Source organism: Alosa pseudoharengus, unplaced genomic scaffold, assembly GCF_046254945.1.
Source record: "Alosa pseudoharengus isolate Yale_2024_CS ecotype anadromous, Long Island Sound unplaced genomic scaffold, YU_APseudo_1.1 YU_APseudo_1.1_scf_20, whole genome shotgun sequence".
Classification (NCBI taxonomy): Eukaryota; Metazoa; Chordata; class Actinopteri; order Clupeiformes; family Clupeidae; genus Alosa; species Alosa pseudoharengus.
The window spans coordinates 20,015,495-20,034,233 of record NW_027468664.1 but is presented as its reverse complement, the minus strand read 5'-3'; the positions used below and the strand labels follow the sequence as shown (position 1 = coordinate 20,034,233).

The 18,739-nt window shown below is 43.4% G+C and overlaps 1 protein-coding gene across 1 annotated transcript in view; it reads left to right on the top strand.

Moving 5' to 3' along the window:
• The window catches only part of fmnl2b (formin-like 2b), an 18,894-nt gene extending 8,777 nt beyond the window's left edge, over nt 1-10,117 (top strand). Inside the window, exons 14-27 of the mRNA XM_076296835.1 lie at nt 314-629; nt 711-764; nt 1,105-1,260; nt 2,116-2,240; nt 2,660-2,862; nt 4,763-4,997; nt 5,405-5,473; nt 5,596-5,676; nt 6,816-6,945; nt 7,569-7,732; nt 7,989-8,090; nt 8,314-8,415; nt 9,125-9,248; nt 10,026-10,117. Coding sequence (XP_076152950.1) covers nt 314-629; nt 711-764; nt 1,105-1,260; nt 2,116-2,240; nt 2,660-2,862; nt 4,763-4,997; nt 5,405-5,473; nt 5,596-5,676; nt 6,816-6,945; nt 7,569-7,732; nt 7,989-8,090; nt 8,314-8,415; nt 9,125-9,248; nt 10,026-10,117 — 1,953 coding nt within the window. The remainder of the gene's footprint in view (nt 1-313; nt 630-710; nt 765-1,104; nt 1,261-2,115; nt 2,241-2,659; nt 2,863-4,762; nt 4,998-5,404; nt 5,474-5,595; nt 5,677-6,815; nt 6,946-7,568; nt 7,733-7,988; nt 8,091-8,313; nt 8,416-9,124; nt 9,249-10,025) is intronic.
• Nucleotides 10,118-18,739: the final 8,622 nt, after the last annotated feature.

Below are 18,739 nucleotides of genomic sequence, written 5' to 3'. Positions count from 1 at the left end.
CCTAGCCACACCCACCTAGAACCTCTGTTCAGTTTCATCTCACTGAGATACTAGTCAGGCACACAACAATACACTAACATTTCCCTTGGGCACAAAGGGTGACAGGCCAATCAGATATGAGAGGGGATGCTATAATTTTGAAATCAAAAGTAGCTGTGGTAAGCAGCAGTAGTAACCCCTGCAAACATAAAAAAAACTGCAGTCAGAAGAAAGTGTCACACACCAAACTCCAACACTCTCCATTCATCCTCTGTCCACCTCCGGTCTGTGCGTCCCCTCCCCACCCCACACACACACACACACACACTTGTAGGCCGTGTACCGAGACGCCAGCTCACAGGTGCACACGCTGCGGCGGATGGTGCGCGAGAAGGACGAGGCCATCCAGCGGCAGAGTCGTCTGGAGAAGAAGCTGACGGAGCTGGAGCGCCGCAGCAGCCTGCAGATCACCCAGCGGGGCGAGGGCGACGGCGAGGGCGGAGACTCCAGTGGCAGCGAGGGCGGTGCCTCCACCTCCTCCATCGCCTCCTCCTCCTCAGCAGCCGCCGCCTGTGGCGCCACCTCCTCCACCTTGCTCCCCTCCCCGCCACCCTCCCTGCACGCACTCATGACGTCCCCAGTGCCGGAATGTTCCGGATTAGGGGGAGCGGGTGGAATGGGGCTGTACGGTCCTGGTGAAAGTGGAGGGCTGCCGCAGGGTGCTCATGGAGGCAGACTGACCCCTGGTCCTCCGCCACCTCCACCACCTCCTCCACCACCTCCACCCATGCCTGGCTCCGGGGGGATGCCCATACCCTCATTTGGTCAGATCGGTAAGTGGCTACTGTGTGACTCAATGGTCCTCTGATATGTCTGATCACAAATGTGCATCAAGCCACCAGTAACAGTATAACAACACATTTCCGTGAGAGTAGATGACATGACTCCATTTGTAAGTAATTGCATCTGCAGTGTATCTCGTCCAACCTCTGCTGAACTTACAGAACTTTTGAAAAAAAAGTTGAAAAGTGTGAAGTCACTTGCTTTCATAATATAGTTAACATTTTTTTTACTTTCTTTCTCTTTCCTCTTCAGTACAAAACGGGCCGTCAGCAGCTGCTGCTGCACCTCCTCCCCCACCTCCTCCTCCTCCTCCCCCTCCTCCACCTCTCTCTGGCCACTTGGAGATCTCTGCTCCCCTGCCTCCCCCTCCTCCCCCCATCGCACCCCCTCTTCCTGGCTGTGGTTCCCCCACGGTCATCTTCAACTCTGGACTCACAGGTACATTGCAGACGAGTCGATAAAACACTCTCAGCCCTAGTTCTAGCGGAAAAACTCCAAGGGCCTGATTTGTCCAGCATATATGACTCAGAGTAATGTGAATATGTGCCATGACAAACAAGTTAATTATCTGAAACGGCCATTTTGAGTTCTTATCTATTAAGACGAGTTTATGCTCCATTTATATACGTAAATAGAAACGTCAGCTTCATCCATTGATCTGTTGCGCCGGTATTCATTAGCTTGAAGTGAACAGACAAAATGAAGGACGAAGTCAACATAGAAAACGGACATAGACTCCATTCATATCTGTTTGCAATGTTGAGCATAAGACTTTAGTTGAGGCTTCCACACTCAGGGCCAGGTTGTGCCATATTATAGGTTCCTATTTTGATATGCAACAAACTGAATGCTCTGTAGTTAATGGTTACCTCATTGTGGTAGTTCACGCTGATATACAGTCTCTTATGTAAAATAGGAAGCAAAGTAGCCAGTAGTCAGTTTTTTTAATGCTGAACTATTTATTTGGAGAGCAATGATGTGTTCTTGTGCTTTCTGATTCTTCCTCTTTAAACCTGTGACTCTGTCTGCTTCTCTTTCGCTGCACACAAAGATGGACCCATCAAGCTCTTCTGTAGGTTTCCTTTCCGCAAATTTCCAATCTCTTTCTCCACACTCCACTGTGTTGTGATGGTGCTGTGTCCATCAGCCATTTTACCCTCCGTCTTATGTTTTCACACTGTTTGTTCCAAACAAACCTCCTGACCACTCCGTTTTTAATCGATATCACTGTCTCATGTGACTTAAGCTGATGTTACGAATGTTCTGATGGCTGATTCTGATTCTGATTCTTAGCCGTTAAGATCAAGAAGCCCATCAAGACCAAGTTCCGGATGCCAGTGTTCAACTGGGTCGCCCTCAAACCCAACCAGATCAATGGCACCGTCTTCAATGAGATTGATGACGAGCGCATTCTGGAGGTACGACGGGTGGTGTTCATGTGGGGCATGACCTTGTGCAGGCAGATGCAGTATGTCTGTCAATTCACATATCAATCTGTCACTGTCAACCGGCTGTCTGTGCCAATCTGTGGAGCTGCCAGATCATTTGATAATTACAGTGATGATCACAACAGCTGCGTAAAACAAATCGTAACAGATATTTACGTGTTGACGAATGAAGTCTTTCATGTTTTAGCCCAATCTACATTTGAGATTCATTAGGAGATGGAAATACTGTAATTTCAGAATGTGGATTCCTCCTCAATTTCCACTTTCAATTTAAACATGCCTAATTAAAAGCAGAGTGATAAACCGTAATAACCTGAGATATGGAACATTGCTGAGCATTCTTTTCCTGACAGTCTGCTGAACTTTATTCCATTGTCTGGCCTTTCCAGGACCTGAACGTGGATGAGTTTGAGGAGATGTTCAAGACCAAGGCCCAGGGTCCAGCAGTGGACATGACCTTGAGCAAGCAGAAGGCCCCACAGAAGGGGCCCAACAAGGTGTCCCTGCTGGAGGCCAACAGGGCCAAGAACCTGGCCATCACCCTGCGCAAGGCAGGCAAGAGTCCAGAAGAGATCTGCAAGGCCATCCAAACGTGAGTGCTGCCCGCTTCTAGATTGAACATGTCCTACAGAATACGAGTCCAATGTGGTACCTATGTATTCATATCTATGGTAAAGACCTTGTCTTATCAGAATGTGGGAACTAAACCATGGGAGGGTTCAGTTGGTTGTCACGACTCTTCGAAACATTTGCAGGCCAAGTCATTTTAATTGATTTCATGAGACACTGCTTTATGTAGTTCTTTCAGTGACTAGTATTGCATTTTATATTTGGTCTTGGAAGATATTTAGACTTGTGTGGGTTTGTTCACCGTTAAAGTTAAAGTCAAGGTTTCCAAACTTGAAAGAAATGGAGAGAACTCTGAAAGAACTCCATTCTGTGTTCACCTTGGGTTACCATGCCAACTTGGTATTCTCTCCGGCTCCTCTGTCCTCTGCCTTTATGGAGTCTGAACAGAGCGCAAACCTCTGGTCAGAATGCAAAATAGCTCCAGCGCCTCCTGGGGAACTCATTTATCAAACTTTCAGACAGCTTGAAATTAGCACCATTTTGCCCACAGTGTAATAGCGCTGCAAATATACATGTTCAGAGAGAAATAGGCAATTGAAGAAGGTAATGGTATCCTTGGGGACCAGTGGGAATGAGACCCGTCCCAACACTTATAAACATTTCATTTGTATTCACTTGTGAAAAATGGGTATGGATCTGACATTGGTGAGTTGGTCTTATGAAAATTATAAAATACTGAAATCAAAGGACAGGTGAATATCACCAGTGGTGTGATAATCTTTTTCATAGTACTTATTGTTATCAGTCATCTATTGTTATCACATACCTACTCAGGCCTAATGATAGCCTACTGTTAATTAGCTTAAAAACGAATAGCTAATAACTGTTAAATAGCTAATAGCTACGAAAGTTACCCATTTTCAGTTTCCCCTAGATTCATGTAGAGAACTCTGTCCCATGTTCTGTTTCAATCCACTTTTCTGTCTTCGATCTTTTCCTCTAAGAACTTTAACTAAACAAAACTAAAATTGTGAGTGAAAGAAAACGGTGTAGCGTTTAACAGTGCACTTGGGAGAAACTTTGTCTGATAAAACTGTGTTTGTGCTCCTGGCTATTGGGCCGTGAGTCCCGAAGGTTTGCCATTTATAGAGGAAATTGCTTTAACCACAGGTGTTATCTGCAAGTTGTTATGGTCCATATGCCACTCTCTTGGTTTAGGGTTTGATAATGATAGACTCTGGTCTTTGTTATAGTAGTTCGCCAAATGTTTTGTTTCAATTTCTACTTTAAATAAAAAGTAATGTATTTCTACTGTGTTTTTCCATAAGTACGAATTCTTTAGAGTGTCTATAACCTGTAGCAAATGTGTTCCGTGTCTTTACTTGTCAGCTTGGTTAACTTGATCCTATTCTCAGAACTAACCAAGTCGGACTTTCAACCCATCCTTAAAGGTTGTATCAGCGATAGCGGGGATACGTCACTTCTGTTGATGTTCAAACAAAACAGAGAGCTAGCTCGCTACTCCCTCCCCCTCCCTCCCGTGCAATTAAAACTCTCCTAAACGCGCATCTCATCGGTTATTGGAGGAAAAACGTTATTTTGCCTTTGAGTGGGTTGCCAACCCTTGCTGGTAGCAATTGTTTTTGTGTACAGATCTCGGAGCCTAGGCTGCCTACAGAGACACGTTTTTTTGACGGCCTGCTTATGGGGCAGACAGCTAGCGGATCGTTTGGAAAGAATAGATGAATGTGATAATTTATGTTTGGACCTTTTTTGGGCCTGAAATCACTGATACAACCTTTAACCTGGTCCACACTGACCACAAACAAACAAAAGTGAACAACAGTCTCTGAACAGCCTGTGTGTTGGCGGTCGTGTCCAGTCTCTGAACAGCTTGTGTGTTCCGTCGTGTCCTCCTGCAGGTTCGACCTGCGCACGGTGCCCCTGGACTTTGTGGAGTGCCTGATGCGCTTCATGCCCACGGAGGCGGAGGTGAAGATGCTGCGTCAGTACGAGCGCGAGCGGCGGCCCCTGGACGGTCTGACGGACGAGGACCGCTTCATGATGCTCTTCAGCAAGATCGAGCGGCTGCCGCAGCGCATGAGCATCATGGCCTTCATGGGCAACTTCACCGACAGCATGCAGATGCTCACACCGGTACGGATGGAGGGGAGGCGGAGGAGGGAGAGATGGAGGGAGGGGTGGATGGAAAAGGGGGTGGGTGGGGGGATGGTTGGATGGTGGGAGGGATGTTTAGATGGACAGATGAATTGTGCAATGGACATAAAGGTCTGGGAAAACTCGGTTGATTGATGAAGAGGAGATTCAGTCAATGAATAAAGTTCCTTTTCTCATTACTCACTCTCAAACTCAAGTAAAAGTAAAAAATGTAAAAATATGACAATATAATATATCAAAATCCTTGGCTGCAATCACATGCAAGATATTCTTTTATCTGTGTCAATGCCAAAAAACAAGATTTTACATGCAACCTTTTTTGTTCTTAGTGTGTGTATAATACATACACAACCATATTCACTAACCACCACAATATGTCTTCACAGCAACTTCATGCAATCATTGCTGCTTCAGTCTCCATCAAGTCTTCGCAGAAGCTGAAGAAAATTCTGGAGGTAAACTATGTCCTGTGTGTGTGTGTGTGTGTGTGTATGTCTCTGATGAGTTATTTTGGGCTGCAGTTCTATTTCTGTGTGCATTCATGTTCCTGTGTGTGTTTTGTGACTCTCTCCCTTAGATCATCCTGGCCCTGGGGAACTACATGAATAGCAGCAAGAGGGGAGCTGTCTACGGATTCAAACTACAGAGTCTGGATCTGGTGAGCACACTACAGTGACATACTCATAGGCTATACATCACCTGCACATACAACATACTTAGGCCTATACTGTAGGTTCACTGCAAAAACTGCTTATCTAACAAAATCTAACCAAGTGTTATTAATCTTATATCAAGATAAAAAAAACTAGTTGGTATTGTTTTTAGTATAAAGACACTTACCTAGCACTTTCTCATGAAATCATTTGACTTAAAATAAGTCAAACGTTTCTTAAATTAAGACATCTCATCCTGAAAACAAGCAAATTTGTCTGCCAGTGCGTTAAGCAAATTTGTCCTAAAAACAAGCAAATTTGTCTGCCAGTGCGTTGAGCAAATTTGTCTTGATAAGACTCCTTAAAATAAGTCAAAGTCTTCTTAAATTAAGTCAAAATGATCTTTCGAGAGAGCGCTAGGTAAGTCTTTTCATACTAAAAGCAATACCAAATAGATTTTTTTATCTTAATATGAGATTATCAACACTTGGTTAGATTTCATTTTTTGCAGTGTTGATGCTGTTTTAATGTACATGCAGGTCTGTATATGATTCCTATATTTGTGTGTGGCTATTTTGTATACTTTGATCTTCCTTGTCAAATAAGAAAGACAATAAAGATAGGCACAAATAAAGACAAATGTTCCTCCTGTTCTTCGTGCCCCACCTGTCATGTCTCTATTCCCCACTAGTGGGGCCTATCCCACACTTTGAGAAACACTGCTATGCAGTATACTGAGTTCACGCTTTGTGAACGTGTATTCTGAAATTCTACTGGCAATTTAGGATGTCACATGTTCCAATAAATCTTAATCCTTAGTCCTTACTTGCCCTAGTGTTAGCTTCTCCAAGGAGCATTTACTGTAATGCACTGTAAACATTGACACAAAGCAAATCACTTCACGGCATCTTTTGCCTCTCCAAATTTACTTTAATATGATACGATCTCTGTTGAATATTGCTATGGCTCAAGGCCATGTGAATACTGCATGTATGTACTGTATACTGTATGTATGTATGTATGTATGTATGTACTGTATATACTGTATGTATGTATGTATGCATGTGTGGCTGTTCCATGATGGCTAATTAAAGTCCTGCTGGTTGGATTCATGGTCCGGCTTTTTCACCCTCCTCCCTCGCAGCTGCTGGAGACCAAGTCCACGGACAGGAAGCTGACTCTGCTGCACTACATTGCCAACGTGGTGAAGGAGAAGTACCCCGTTGTGTCTCTCTTCTACAACGAGCTGCACTACGTGGAGAAAGCTGCCGCCGGTGAGATTTTTATCTCTCTCTCTCTCTCTCTCTCTCTCTCTCTCTCTTCATATTCCTTTTTTCTTGTTTTTTTCTTTTTTGTCTCTTCCTCCTCTGTCCTTCATTGGTAGGTAGGCGTTTTCACCCTTTTGTCAACCTTTTCCATTTAACAGGGGGGAGCGTAACTGAAGCGCTCCGTTGGCGTTGAGTCTGCTCCAACCACAATGATCAATTGTACTGGCTACACCAGACATGATAACGCTGTGTACATTCGAAAAAAATAGACCAGTCTTCTAAAATAGTTTTTTATGCGCCGCTAGTGGAACGCATATTTATGCACCCAGTGTAGCCTCTCTGTAAGAGGACATACTTTTTTCCAGCACAAAAAGCATTTTTTTTTTTCAAATGTAAAACATTTAGCTCAAGAATGGGTTTTCCCCAGCTGTGAAGTTGACCTCCTGATTATTTATATTAAAGTTGACCCATTCTTAAACTGTCTTATTTTTGTATTGATTAAGTATCAATATGTATTTACTGCATGCTGTCCATTACCCCATCAGTGAAAACTAACTTCATCAAGAGAAACAGTTGTAAAAGCAGTCAAATAACTCCGACCAAAACCGTGCGTGTGTTTACATCACCAGTGTCCCTGGAGAACGTGCTGCTGGACGTGCGAGAGCTGCAGAGGGGCATGGACCTGACGCGCCGCGAGTACAGCATGCACGGACACAACTCCCTCCTCAAGGACTTCGCCCACCACACAGAGGGTCGCCTCAAGAAGCTGCAGGATGATGCTCGCATTGCCCAGGTGAGGACTTATTATTATTATTATTATTATTATTACTATTATTATTATTATTATTACTATTATTATTACTATTATTATTATTATTATTTTCTTCTCTATTATTGTGTTACATGTTTACAAATGTAAAGCACTGCACTCTGCATTCTGCACTGCATTCTGCATTGCATTCATATTTTTATATTTTTATTACTTTTACTTTCATTACTTTTTATTTGTATTACTTCGAAATGTTAATGGTGTTATTTTTCATTGTAAGGACGCGTTTGATGATGTGGTGAAGTTCTTTGGAGAGAGTGCCAAGACCATGCCGCCTTCCGTCTTCTTCCCCGTGTTTGTTCGGTTTGTCAAGTCTTACCGGGTAAGCAAACACAATGTCACACACTCAGCCCACCCACTCTTGCATACATTTCCACTTAATTAAAACAAATTTGCAGTTTGTGCTGTTGTGAGTGCTGTTTGGCTGTTTGTTCTGTTTTAAGTCTCCATTTAAGGGTCCTCTTGCCTGGTATGTTTATAAGACACAGAAGATGCATTTTAAGGACTTGACCGGACTGACCGTACCTGTTTTTTGTGTCCCACAGCAAGCGGATGAGGAGAACGAGCAGAGGAAGAAGCAAGAGCAGATGATGATGGAGAAACTTCTAGAACAAGAGGCCATGATGGAGGAGCAGGAGGACCAGCAGGTGCGTTTGGTTCCCAACATCAACCTCAGAGCAGTGCCATGCTTAGATGGACAGTGCTGTTCTCTAGGGTGGAGATGGGGAGCTTGCACACAGCTGGATAGTGTGGTCATTGCCTTTCATTTCATACACAGCACATTTAAGGGCCTGTGTCCACCAATCATGCTTTTTGCGCTGACAGTGCCCTCAACCTCATTTTCGGAGCGCTTAAGTCAAGTGTTTATTGTTGCTAGGTTACGAAGTTCTGATTGGTCGTCGAGAGAGAAGTGACATTGACGAGCCCAGCGCTGTTGTAAAAGTTGAACAGATTTCAACTTTCAGCACTCTGAGAGCTGCGGGTTTGTTTTCACCGAGGGTGCTGAGCGCTGTGAATGCTGAACTTCATAGGATTTGTATAGAAAATAGCCACCATCGGTGCAAAAAACGCAAATGTTGGACACAGGGCCTTATAGTATATAGTTCAATCTGATTAAAATTGCACTTACAATGGTTCTGTGTGGATAAGAATACCTTCCTGTCACCAACTCCCTCTTAGTACTTTTACAGGATTCTGTAAAGCTGCTAGATACTCATGTTTGTGAAATTAAAAAAGAATGTATTATGCAGATGTAGTAGTTTCAATAGTAGGCCTATAGGTCTATATGGTGGAATACTTTAACATTTTGACAGTGTAGGTCTTGGCCGAAGATGACTCCATTATCTTTTCCAACAGTCACCATCTCACAAGGGCAAGCGTCAGCAGCAGGACCTGATCACTGAGCTGAGGCGCAAACAGGGCAAAGACAGCCGCCACGTCTACGAGGGCAAAGATGGCGCCATCGAGGACATCATCACAGGTATGGCACGGTTCAGTGGACCTCACCAGCTACACAAACGCACACACACACACACACACACACACACACACACACACACACACACACACACACACACACACACACACACACACACACACACACACACACACACACACACACACAAACAATCAAACAAACAGTGGCACAGTTCAATACCTGTCGATAAAGTCACATTGCTGAATTACACACATGAATGCCCACACAGACACACACGCTCAGACACACAACACACGCATGGATGCACATGCACACAAAGGTGTTTATCTAACATGTGAAAATGTCCACACATCCAGTCCATTTCCTGAGGTTTTACAGGGATGAAAATGTCTGCACTGTGGTCATTATTTCCTAGTCTCATTTGACACTTAAAATTAAGTAGTGATTTGAAACGACATCAGTGAATACCTGCATCATATTCAAACCTGCCTCATTAGTCATATTAAACCTGAAATGAAAAAAGATCAATGTTCCAGGCTTGAAATCATAGTTCATAAGAAATGGTTTTTACTTGTCTTTAGTTTACATGGTTTTCTTTATGTAAAAGTGTGTTTTTTTAACTAAGAAACATAGTTCATTTAAGTGTATCTGTGAGACTAGGTTTTTACTTTGGGCAAAGTCGTATCCTTAGAAACCTGTACATGTTTATTGTAATAGTTGCTAACTAGGATAGCAAGTCTTATGAGATGTTCCAGGTGATCTGTTTAAATGAGCAGTAGCTGTATTTCTGGCTTGTGATTGGCTGTTGTCTCGCTGCAGTGCTGAAGACTGTCCCATTTACGGCGCGATCAGCCAAACGGGGCTCGCGCTTCTTCTGTGACCCCGCCCACAACGAGGACTTCCACTATTAGCCTAAAACAAAAACCTCTCCTCCTCCTCGTCAACAAGGTGGCTTTCCGAAACTCGCTCTCCTCTCTCGTCCATTCTTCTCTCTCCTCTCACGTCCATTCCTCTTTCTCTCTCTTTCTCTTCTTCCTACCAACGCCGTCTCTCCCGAACTTACCAGCTCTCTCTCTCTGTCTCTCTTTCCGTCCATCTTCCCACGGTCCTCATTCACGCCATATCGTTCCCCTCACTGCATGAGTCGCTGTGTGCATGTGGGAAAGGGGAGGACATCTCTGCATCTCTGCATCTGAGCATCTGACGTCGTCTGTTCATTCATCCCACAACTACATGGCGCATGTGCAACAGTGACAATGTGAAGTGCTGAACTGCATTCAAATGTACAGTAGTGTGGTACAAGAGCAAACTTGTTTTTAGAAAAGATGTGTTATCCAAGAACAAACACTCCACTGTTTCAGTGAAAGTAGTATGAGGCATAACGTCTGTCTCAAGTAATTTAGCAGATGCATACTGCATCTGTACCAAGGGTTGGGATGTGTGATGCAGTTCAGTCCTTCATAGAACTCACTTATAATGCAATTTATACATGAAGATATACTGTTTGCTCAACTACTGTGTGTGTGTGCGTGTGCGTGTATGTGTGTCTATGTGTGTGTGTGTGTGTGTGTGCGTGTGTGTGTGTGTCTATGTGTGCGTGTTTCCATACATCCATGCAGGTCTGCGCAGCCAGCCCTACAGACGGATGGATGGCATCCGGAGGAGCATGAGGAAGAAGTTAGAGGATCAGCTGTTGCAGGCCCTCAGTATGGAGGTGACCACCTAACTACTGAACACAAACAGGAGGAGGAGAGGAGGGGGCCAGCAGAATGGTGCTTCTCTCCCTTTCTGAGGGACATCTCATCATCTCATTTTAAAATCACTGTTTCTGGACTATTAGCAAGCAGTGAGGATGTAATATATATTTTTTTGTTTTGTTTTTATGGGATACCTTTGCCTAGTCAGTCTCCATACCAAGGTGTGGTGCTGGGGTGGGGTCTTGGCACTACAAGAGACTTGACACTTGGCTGCTCCAGTGTAATTTTTTTTCCCATCATTGCCGTCCAGTGTTGTCAGTCTCTTTTGTCCTGGAGCGAGGCTCGAGTGCCCAACATGCACTTTTTACAGACTTTTATTCGTCCGTATTAATCTGCATTCACGTCTTAAAGAAGAAAGGGGTGTGCATCAAGTCAACATACTGGAATAAGAAGCTCTAGAGAGAGAAAACTGTTCTAGACTCCTTGAGTGAATTTGTGAAGGCATGGCCATCCCGCGTGCTAAAAAAGAAAAAAAGAAGTATGCATTTCATTTGTGACACTGACTGTTGTTTTCTGCTGGTTGTGTTCAAGTGAATGAACGTCGTCGTGAAGAGTTCATTCTTTTTTTAAATTAGGAAGTAATCATGTGAAAGAACAAAAAAAATGATTTGTAAATGTACATATATTTTGCTACGAAAGTCGAACATCTTATTTTTTACATCGTCCATCCATTGTAATACTGTAAATACCCACGTGAGCCAAACTAACACCTTCCCTTACGATCCCTGTTCCTTTTTTTAAGTTATGTTGTTTGAGTAGATTTTATTTAACACTGTGGTGAAGACTGCCTTGGACCAACCTCGTATGAAAAGTGTATCCACCCGTTTCTGACCTTTGACTTTTGACCGTTGACCTAACATCACTCTTTTCACTCGTCACTCCTGTAACATGTGATAGATTTGTCTGTCATTTGCACGTAAATCCACTGAAAAACCTGAATGGACACCTAAGTAGCACACGTTCCTTTTCTACCTTGTTCCTATTCTGCTAAACTGGAACCCCATATCTTTCAATGGCTATCATCAAATAAAAATAACAAATACTGTCACTTTATTAAGTGGAGTCATAGTATTGACTCTGTTTGTTTTCACTCTGATTGTTTTTGTGTTTTCATGGTCACCTTATGTATAATTTAATAGCATCGACATGCTTAAATCCCTTCGTGCGCAAATACGTAGTGCCCTGATGCCCTGAAATGACAATGAAATGAGGTCATGGCAGACTAACCTCCAAGAGATTAACTGTCTTTGTTCTGTTATAATTGTCAAGTCAGGCAGTCCGATGTGGGACAAATAACAGCCCAGATTACATCATATTACATGTGTAGCACATCTGACACTGATCTGAATGCTGCACAGAAACAATCTTGTTTCCAGTTCCTGTCCTATATTATCTACGCCACTAGATGGCGACAAAACACTGTCATAAAGCTCCTCTACATCTGTACCATGCCATACACAGAGACTTTAGTTCTCTTCTTGCGAAATAGTGCAATAATACAGAGTCAGTCACAGATCCTGTTAAGTCATTTTAATTACATATCTGTTCACAGTGAATTTAAATCTCATGTATATTTTGCGGCTCAGTGTAGCTAATGTCTCACATGAACTAATTGGGTTAAGTGCCAGCTACAGTGGATTAATGTAGCAGTGCACCAGGAATAATGGATTGCCTACCTGACCGGCCACTTTTGCATGTTTGGCTGCAATAATCCAACATCTCTGTTTGATAATGGGCCCAGATTCATTCACATCCCTCATGTGACGTGTTTTTGCTCGGTCAGGGTTTCTGTAGTCCACAAAGTCAGTTGGATTAGAAAATGATGGAAAACCTTAGAATGCAGTTTAGGTCTAAGTCCTGTATGAACCCATCAGTTTATTGAATCAGGGGTTTTTCTATGTGCATGTACCTGTAGCTCTGGTAGCTTCTGCTGCATCATCTCTCCCCCAGTTCTCTCTCCCTCTCTCCCTCCCGCTCTCTCAGGCACACACACATACCCTCACCCACCACTCTGTCTCTCTCTCTCTCTCACACACACACATACATACCCTCACCCACCACTCTCTCTCTCTCTCTCTCTCTCTCTCTCTCTCTCTCTCTCTCTCTCTCACACACACACACACACACACACACACACACACACACACACACACACATCACATACCCTCACCCATCTGTCTCTCTCTCTCTAACACACACTCACACACACACACATACAGTACCCTCACCCACCACTCTCTCTGTCTCTCTCTCTTTCTCTCTAACACACACACACACACACACACACACATGTGCCCCTCTCTGAGAGCAGAGATCAGTCTGCGGAGCAGAAGTAAAGAGGAGGTGAATGCAAGGTGACAGCTCCTCACGCCACAGGGAGCCCAACAGCAGACCTCACAACTGCCACTGTCACAAGCTCTCAGGAGGCAGCCTGTGGAAAAGGTTGGACAAGGGGTTGGAGGGAGAGGAGGGGGCGAGGCAGTGGGTGGCCAACAAGGGCGTCCGGTGAAGCACGGCACACAGTCCTGTCCTTTCCTCTCCTTTGGAGAAGGAAAAAAGGTCTTGAGCCTTGATTTCAGGATGATTCACAGACCAAGCGAAAGGGATCGGTCTGCGTGTAGGGGAACGCCCAGTAAAGCCCACTAGTTACCAGGAGAGTTACCAAGTTGCCCAGACTCAGGCCCGACCTGAGTCAAACCTCAAATGAGATTCACACATTCACACAAAAACAACATCAATATCAAGGAACTTGATAGAGTGCACAAACTTGAAAGGTTGAAAACCCCACAATTTTCATTAACAAGATGTGTGTATGGAATATGTTTTGTGCATTTTGGTCTTCAGACTAGACCTTGCAGATCAAAACCTGACCACAAACCTTAACCTAACCATGTTAATCCACATGTCAACAAAAACTAATTCCTGGTTAAGAAGGGAATAAATAATAAACATGCACTGTAGGTCAGATGATAAAGATAGACAGTACTGCTCAATGATATTCTCTTTGTCTTTGTGTAGCCTCCAGCAGCCAGAACAGAAGAAATCCACTTGACCTGTGACCTCATGACAGTGAGTGGCTAACCATGTTATGAAACGTTTATATAGTAAATATGACAATGCTGGTGAAAAACTGTGAACATGTTTAGGAGATGTGGCATATGTGTTTAAGCAATATCGTATGAGCTCATGTATCATTGACCTTTGACCTTGCCACCTTAAGCAGATATTATTTCATCTAGCTTTTCTATTTCAACTGTAGCAGATTTGATGAAGACTCATCAACCTCTTCAGATGTTGTCCAAACACTGTGCCGTGGCAGATGGAACCACACACACATGTGAATGGACAACCGGAAAAAAGTTCGCTTCCAGCCTATGGCAGCCAGATGCACAAAAAGAGAAGGGGCTAACAAAGTTACCTCGTCTATTATGAGCGAATATCCCGCAGCACCTCCATCCCTTTGTATCCGAGTTTTATTTTAGCCCACATGGTGTGCTTCGGCGCCATCCGTCCTAATGGAGGCCCATTTCGCGAACAGTAATCACTGAAATACATCCTACTCACAGGGCAGCCGGAGGAGAAGGGAACAGAGGAGTGGAGAGGAGAGGAGAGGCACGGCAAAAATAGCTAAAGGTCAACACATATAAAAAAGGGGGGAGGGAATATAAAGGGAAAAATATAGCTGCAAGCAGCAATGAGGGGGCCAAGCAGTTAAGCAGGAGTTGGAATTGGATTGGATTGGACTGGACTTGACTGTGTTGTGTTAGATTGGATTGGATTGGACTTGATTGAACTGGACTGGACTGGATTCGAAGGTCACCGAATTTATTGTGTGTCCTCAAGATGTACTCCTAAGTCCACATACCAAGTTTGGTTTAAATAGGTGAAAGTGTTGATAATTATAGCACCCCTAGTGGTCAAAGTACACCAAATAAATTGTGGGTCCTTAGGATGTGTTCACGAATCAACGTACCAAGTTTGGTGTCGATACGAAAAAGTCTTCCTAATTATAGCGCCCCTAGTGGTCAAAGTACACCAAATGTGTTGTGCGTCCTCAGGATCGGGTGCCGAGTCCATAAACCAAGTTTGGTTTCGATATGTAAAGGCGTTGCTGAGATATGAGCTAATTTCCTGTGATTATCGCGCCCCCTAGTGGTCAAAAGACTCCAAATTTATTGTGCGTCTTCAGGATGAGGTCTCAAGTCCATGTACTAAGTTTGGTTTCTTTCAATATGTGTAAGCATTGCTGAGATATGAGCCTACTTCCTGTGATTAAATGTGGTCAAAATGTACCACATTTCTTGAGCCTCCTCCTAATTGGGTCCTGAGCACATGTAGTAAGTTTAGTCTTGACACGAGAAGATATCACTTCACTTCCTGTTTGGCAGCTTTGCCAACAATTTTAATTGGCTGTTACGGGAGAATGGTTTCAGATTTGAAGACAAAAAGGGATAACTTTTTTGAGGCTTTTTTGAGGCTTGAAGATCATCTGCACCAAGTTTAATGAAAACAGGACATACTTTGTGACCTGTGAAAACTTTTAGGTGTTTTTGATTAAATCCAATATGGCGGCCGAATTAATTACGATGACATCACAATTTGGCATGGGTCAGCCTATGGACCTCCAACAGTATTAACAGACCCCACTAGTACATTTTAATTCCAAACACAACAGCAGCTACAGGCCAAAACACATTTTTCCTAATTGCAGCGCCCCCTAGAGGTGAAAGGTCACCAACGTTTTTGAACATCCTCCGGATCTGGTTATGAGTCCACGTACTAAGTTTGGTTATGATACATGAAATGGTTGCGGAGAAATGAGCTCACTTCCTGTTTGGCGGCTTCGCCACAAATTTCGATTGGCTGTTACAGAAGAACGGTTTTAGTTCCGAAGACGAAAAGGGATAACTTTTATGCTGCTTGGTCTGAAGATCATATGTACTAAGTTTTGTGAAAATCGGACAAACTATCAATATTCAATAAAATCCAATATGGCGGAAAATCCAAATTAACGTCATAGGCGTTGCCGTTGAACTCGGCTTGGTCTAAGGATTCCAACGATACCTCATTTTTGACAATTGGGCATACAGGTCAAAAGTTACGTGCGTGAACGCACATCCAACTTTGGCCTGTTGGTGGCGCTAGAGCACTCAAGGTGCCGGCAGGAAACTTGGTTCAATTAATTTTTGGACTGTCCCCAATCAGTGTGCCAAATTTCACAACTTTTGACCAGACGGTTCTATGGGCTGCCATTGACTTCCATGGCGGAATAATAATAATAGGAAAACGTAGAAACACAATGGGTGCCTTCGCAGCTTCGCTGCTTGGCCCCCAAAAACCTTTCCAACATTAGCTGGAAAAGAAAAATAGTCTGCCTTTGTGCTTGGAATGTGTTAGCTGGGTGATGCAGACATCACCTTCCTCACAATTCTGACATTGCCCCTTAAGCAAGACGTCCATCTCCACAGTCGGGTTTTACAGGTTGCTGGCTCCACCTTATCTGACCCTGTATTGCTCGACGGGAGAGGGTTAGCCGCTGATTTGGCTTTTTAGTCAATGAATGCAGCAGCACAAGCTAATGGATCCATTTGCCATCAGTGGAGGGTAAACAAGCAAGACTTTAAAAGGGGGCAAAATGGCACTGAGAGAACAACACATTACTGTTTTGTTGTCTTCTTGTTAGTCTTATTGGTACTGCCTCCCATTAGCGTTTTGTCTTCATTGTTATCAGTCACAGGCTATTTGCATTTTATGTCTTCCTTCTGGGTACCAAAGCTGGGATGGATCTATTAGTGCACTAATGTAAAGTCATTTGAAGTGTGTGTGTCAGTGTGATAAAAATGTGATGCAGTCATTGTGTGATCATTTAAGTTGCGACCAATGTGTGCCCTACTATATTGCTTTCAAGAAATGCGTGTTGTGGGTTGTGATAGACACAACAAGCCAGGCAGACAGGCTTGTTATCATCGAAAGAGTCAACCTGTGAATGCTTGCTGTGGGCCAGGAGCGATGAACGTTCCGGCGGAGGCATTTGAACAGTGACGGATGGGAACTGACAGGCGCAAATTTCCTTGAATGTCCCTCACAGCACGAGGCGAAGCAGGCTGCAGCAGTCAGATACACCTTCTGCTGCCAAACCTCAACCATTCTTGCGCAAGGAGGAAGAGAGCCTTGCAGACATACCCAGCCATGTATAGCCACATACCAGCTTTCTGCCATAGAGGTTTACATGAGACTTTTTTTTGCATTGGGCCTTTGGTGGGCATGTGTCCTTTAGAAATTGCAAAATAGACAATTGTTGTACTCTTGCATACTATCACAGAAAAAAAAAACATTACAGTCAGCATACTCAAACTAAGCAAAGTTGAAATGGAATATACAGTACGTGCTTATGGTGTCATGGTGTAGTAGTCCACTTGTTTGCATAAGCACAGAAAGGACAGACACAGCCCGCGGGTAATCATGACCAAAACAAACCACACTCTACAGTAATAACGATGACATGCATAAGAGCATTTGCTTTCACTCTTTTTTACACTCTCTCCCTCTCACTCATTTCACTTCCAATTTCCACATATCCTGGAAATCTAACCAGCAGAGAGAAGTGAGAAGGGGACATTGACATTCAGTGAGAATGCAACAATTTCACTATGACAAATTGATGGTAATTGTTTGGTGTGAGGAATACTACTAACTTGTTGAAACTTGCCTATAGACCCAGCTTTGATTTCCATTGTGTTGAATTAGAAGTGTCACTAAATCCTAATTCACTAAACATTGCCTACCCACCAGACTATATCCATTTACTTTTTTGTGATCAACATTTTTCATTAGGGCAGAACGTCATTTCACACACAGATACAAACGACAAACTATCATGGAACAGCACTGAGTTGATGAGAAACAGAGCCAATACAATGTCAATGATACAACAATGACACATAGACTATCATTCTCGAAAAGAAAAAAAAAGATAGTGGAGTGTGCTGTCTGATACTGTACTGTATAGCCTATTTTATTACATTTTCTTGTATGGACAAGGTCATCACTACATCTATTGATGTTCATTTGTACTAGGCTACCACAGACAGGGAGGCAGTGATAGTGATTAATCAGAGGACATGAAGGCTATTCATTCTTGAAACTGTACACAGAGCTATTGTACAATACAGTAGCATCACAAAAGTTAATTCACCAGTTTCTCATGAACTTAGACTAGAGTAGCTTCCCAAAATTGATCTGTTTGTCACCAACTAGCTGAAAGAGGTTGACATTACTGATACCTCTTACCAATCACAACTCAACAAGAACATTGCCACCAAATTACTGTAACCAATTTTGATTTGAGTATCGTAGACCTTCTACTATGGCATGTGTCACAGAGTCATCTAACCCCATTGATCACAATGAGTTTGTCTCAGCATGGCTGAACAGAGGCTAGCCTGAACAGAATGAATTAAAGCCTGTATTTGGCTAGGGCCCCAAGCCTTCACTGTGCAGAGAAAACTGTCAACAAAGACACAGAGAGGAGATATCTGTTCCTGCCCTTGGCCCCAGTACTGGCAATGGACATAATTCAAGTACACTTTTGCTCAGTTGTCAATTTATTAATTATGAAACAGTGCGCCTTCCACGGCACACCTACCCGCCTCTCCCACCTCCCCCCAACATTCTAAATCAATTGTATGCACCATATTGCTATGTAGCATAGTAATGTTGTACACCATTTGAAAGCTTGGACTCTTGGGAATCTTTACATGACAACCTTTTCCATGT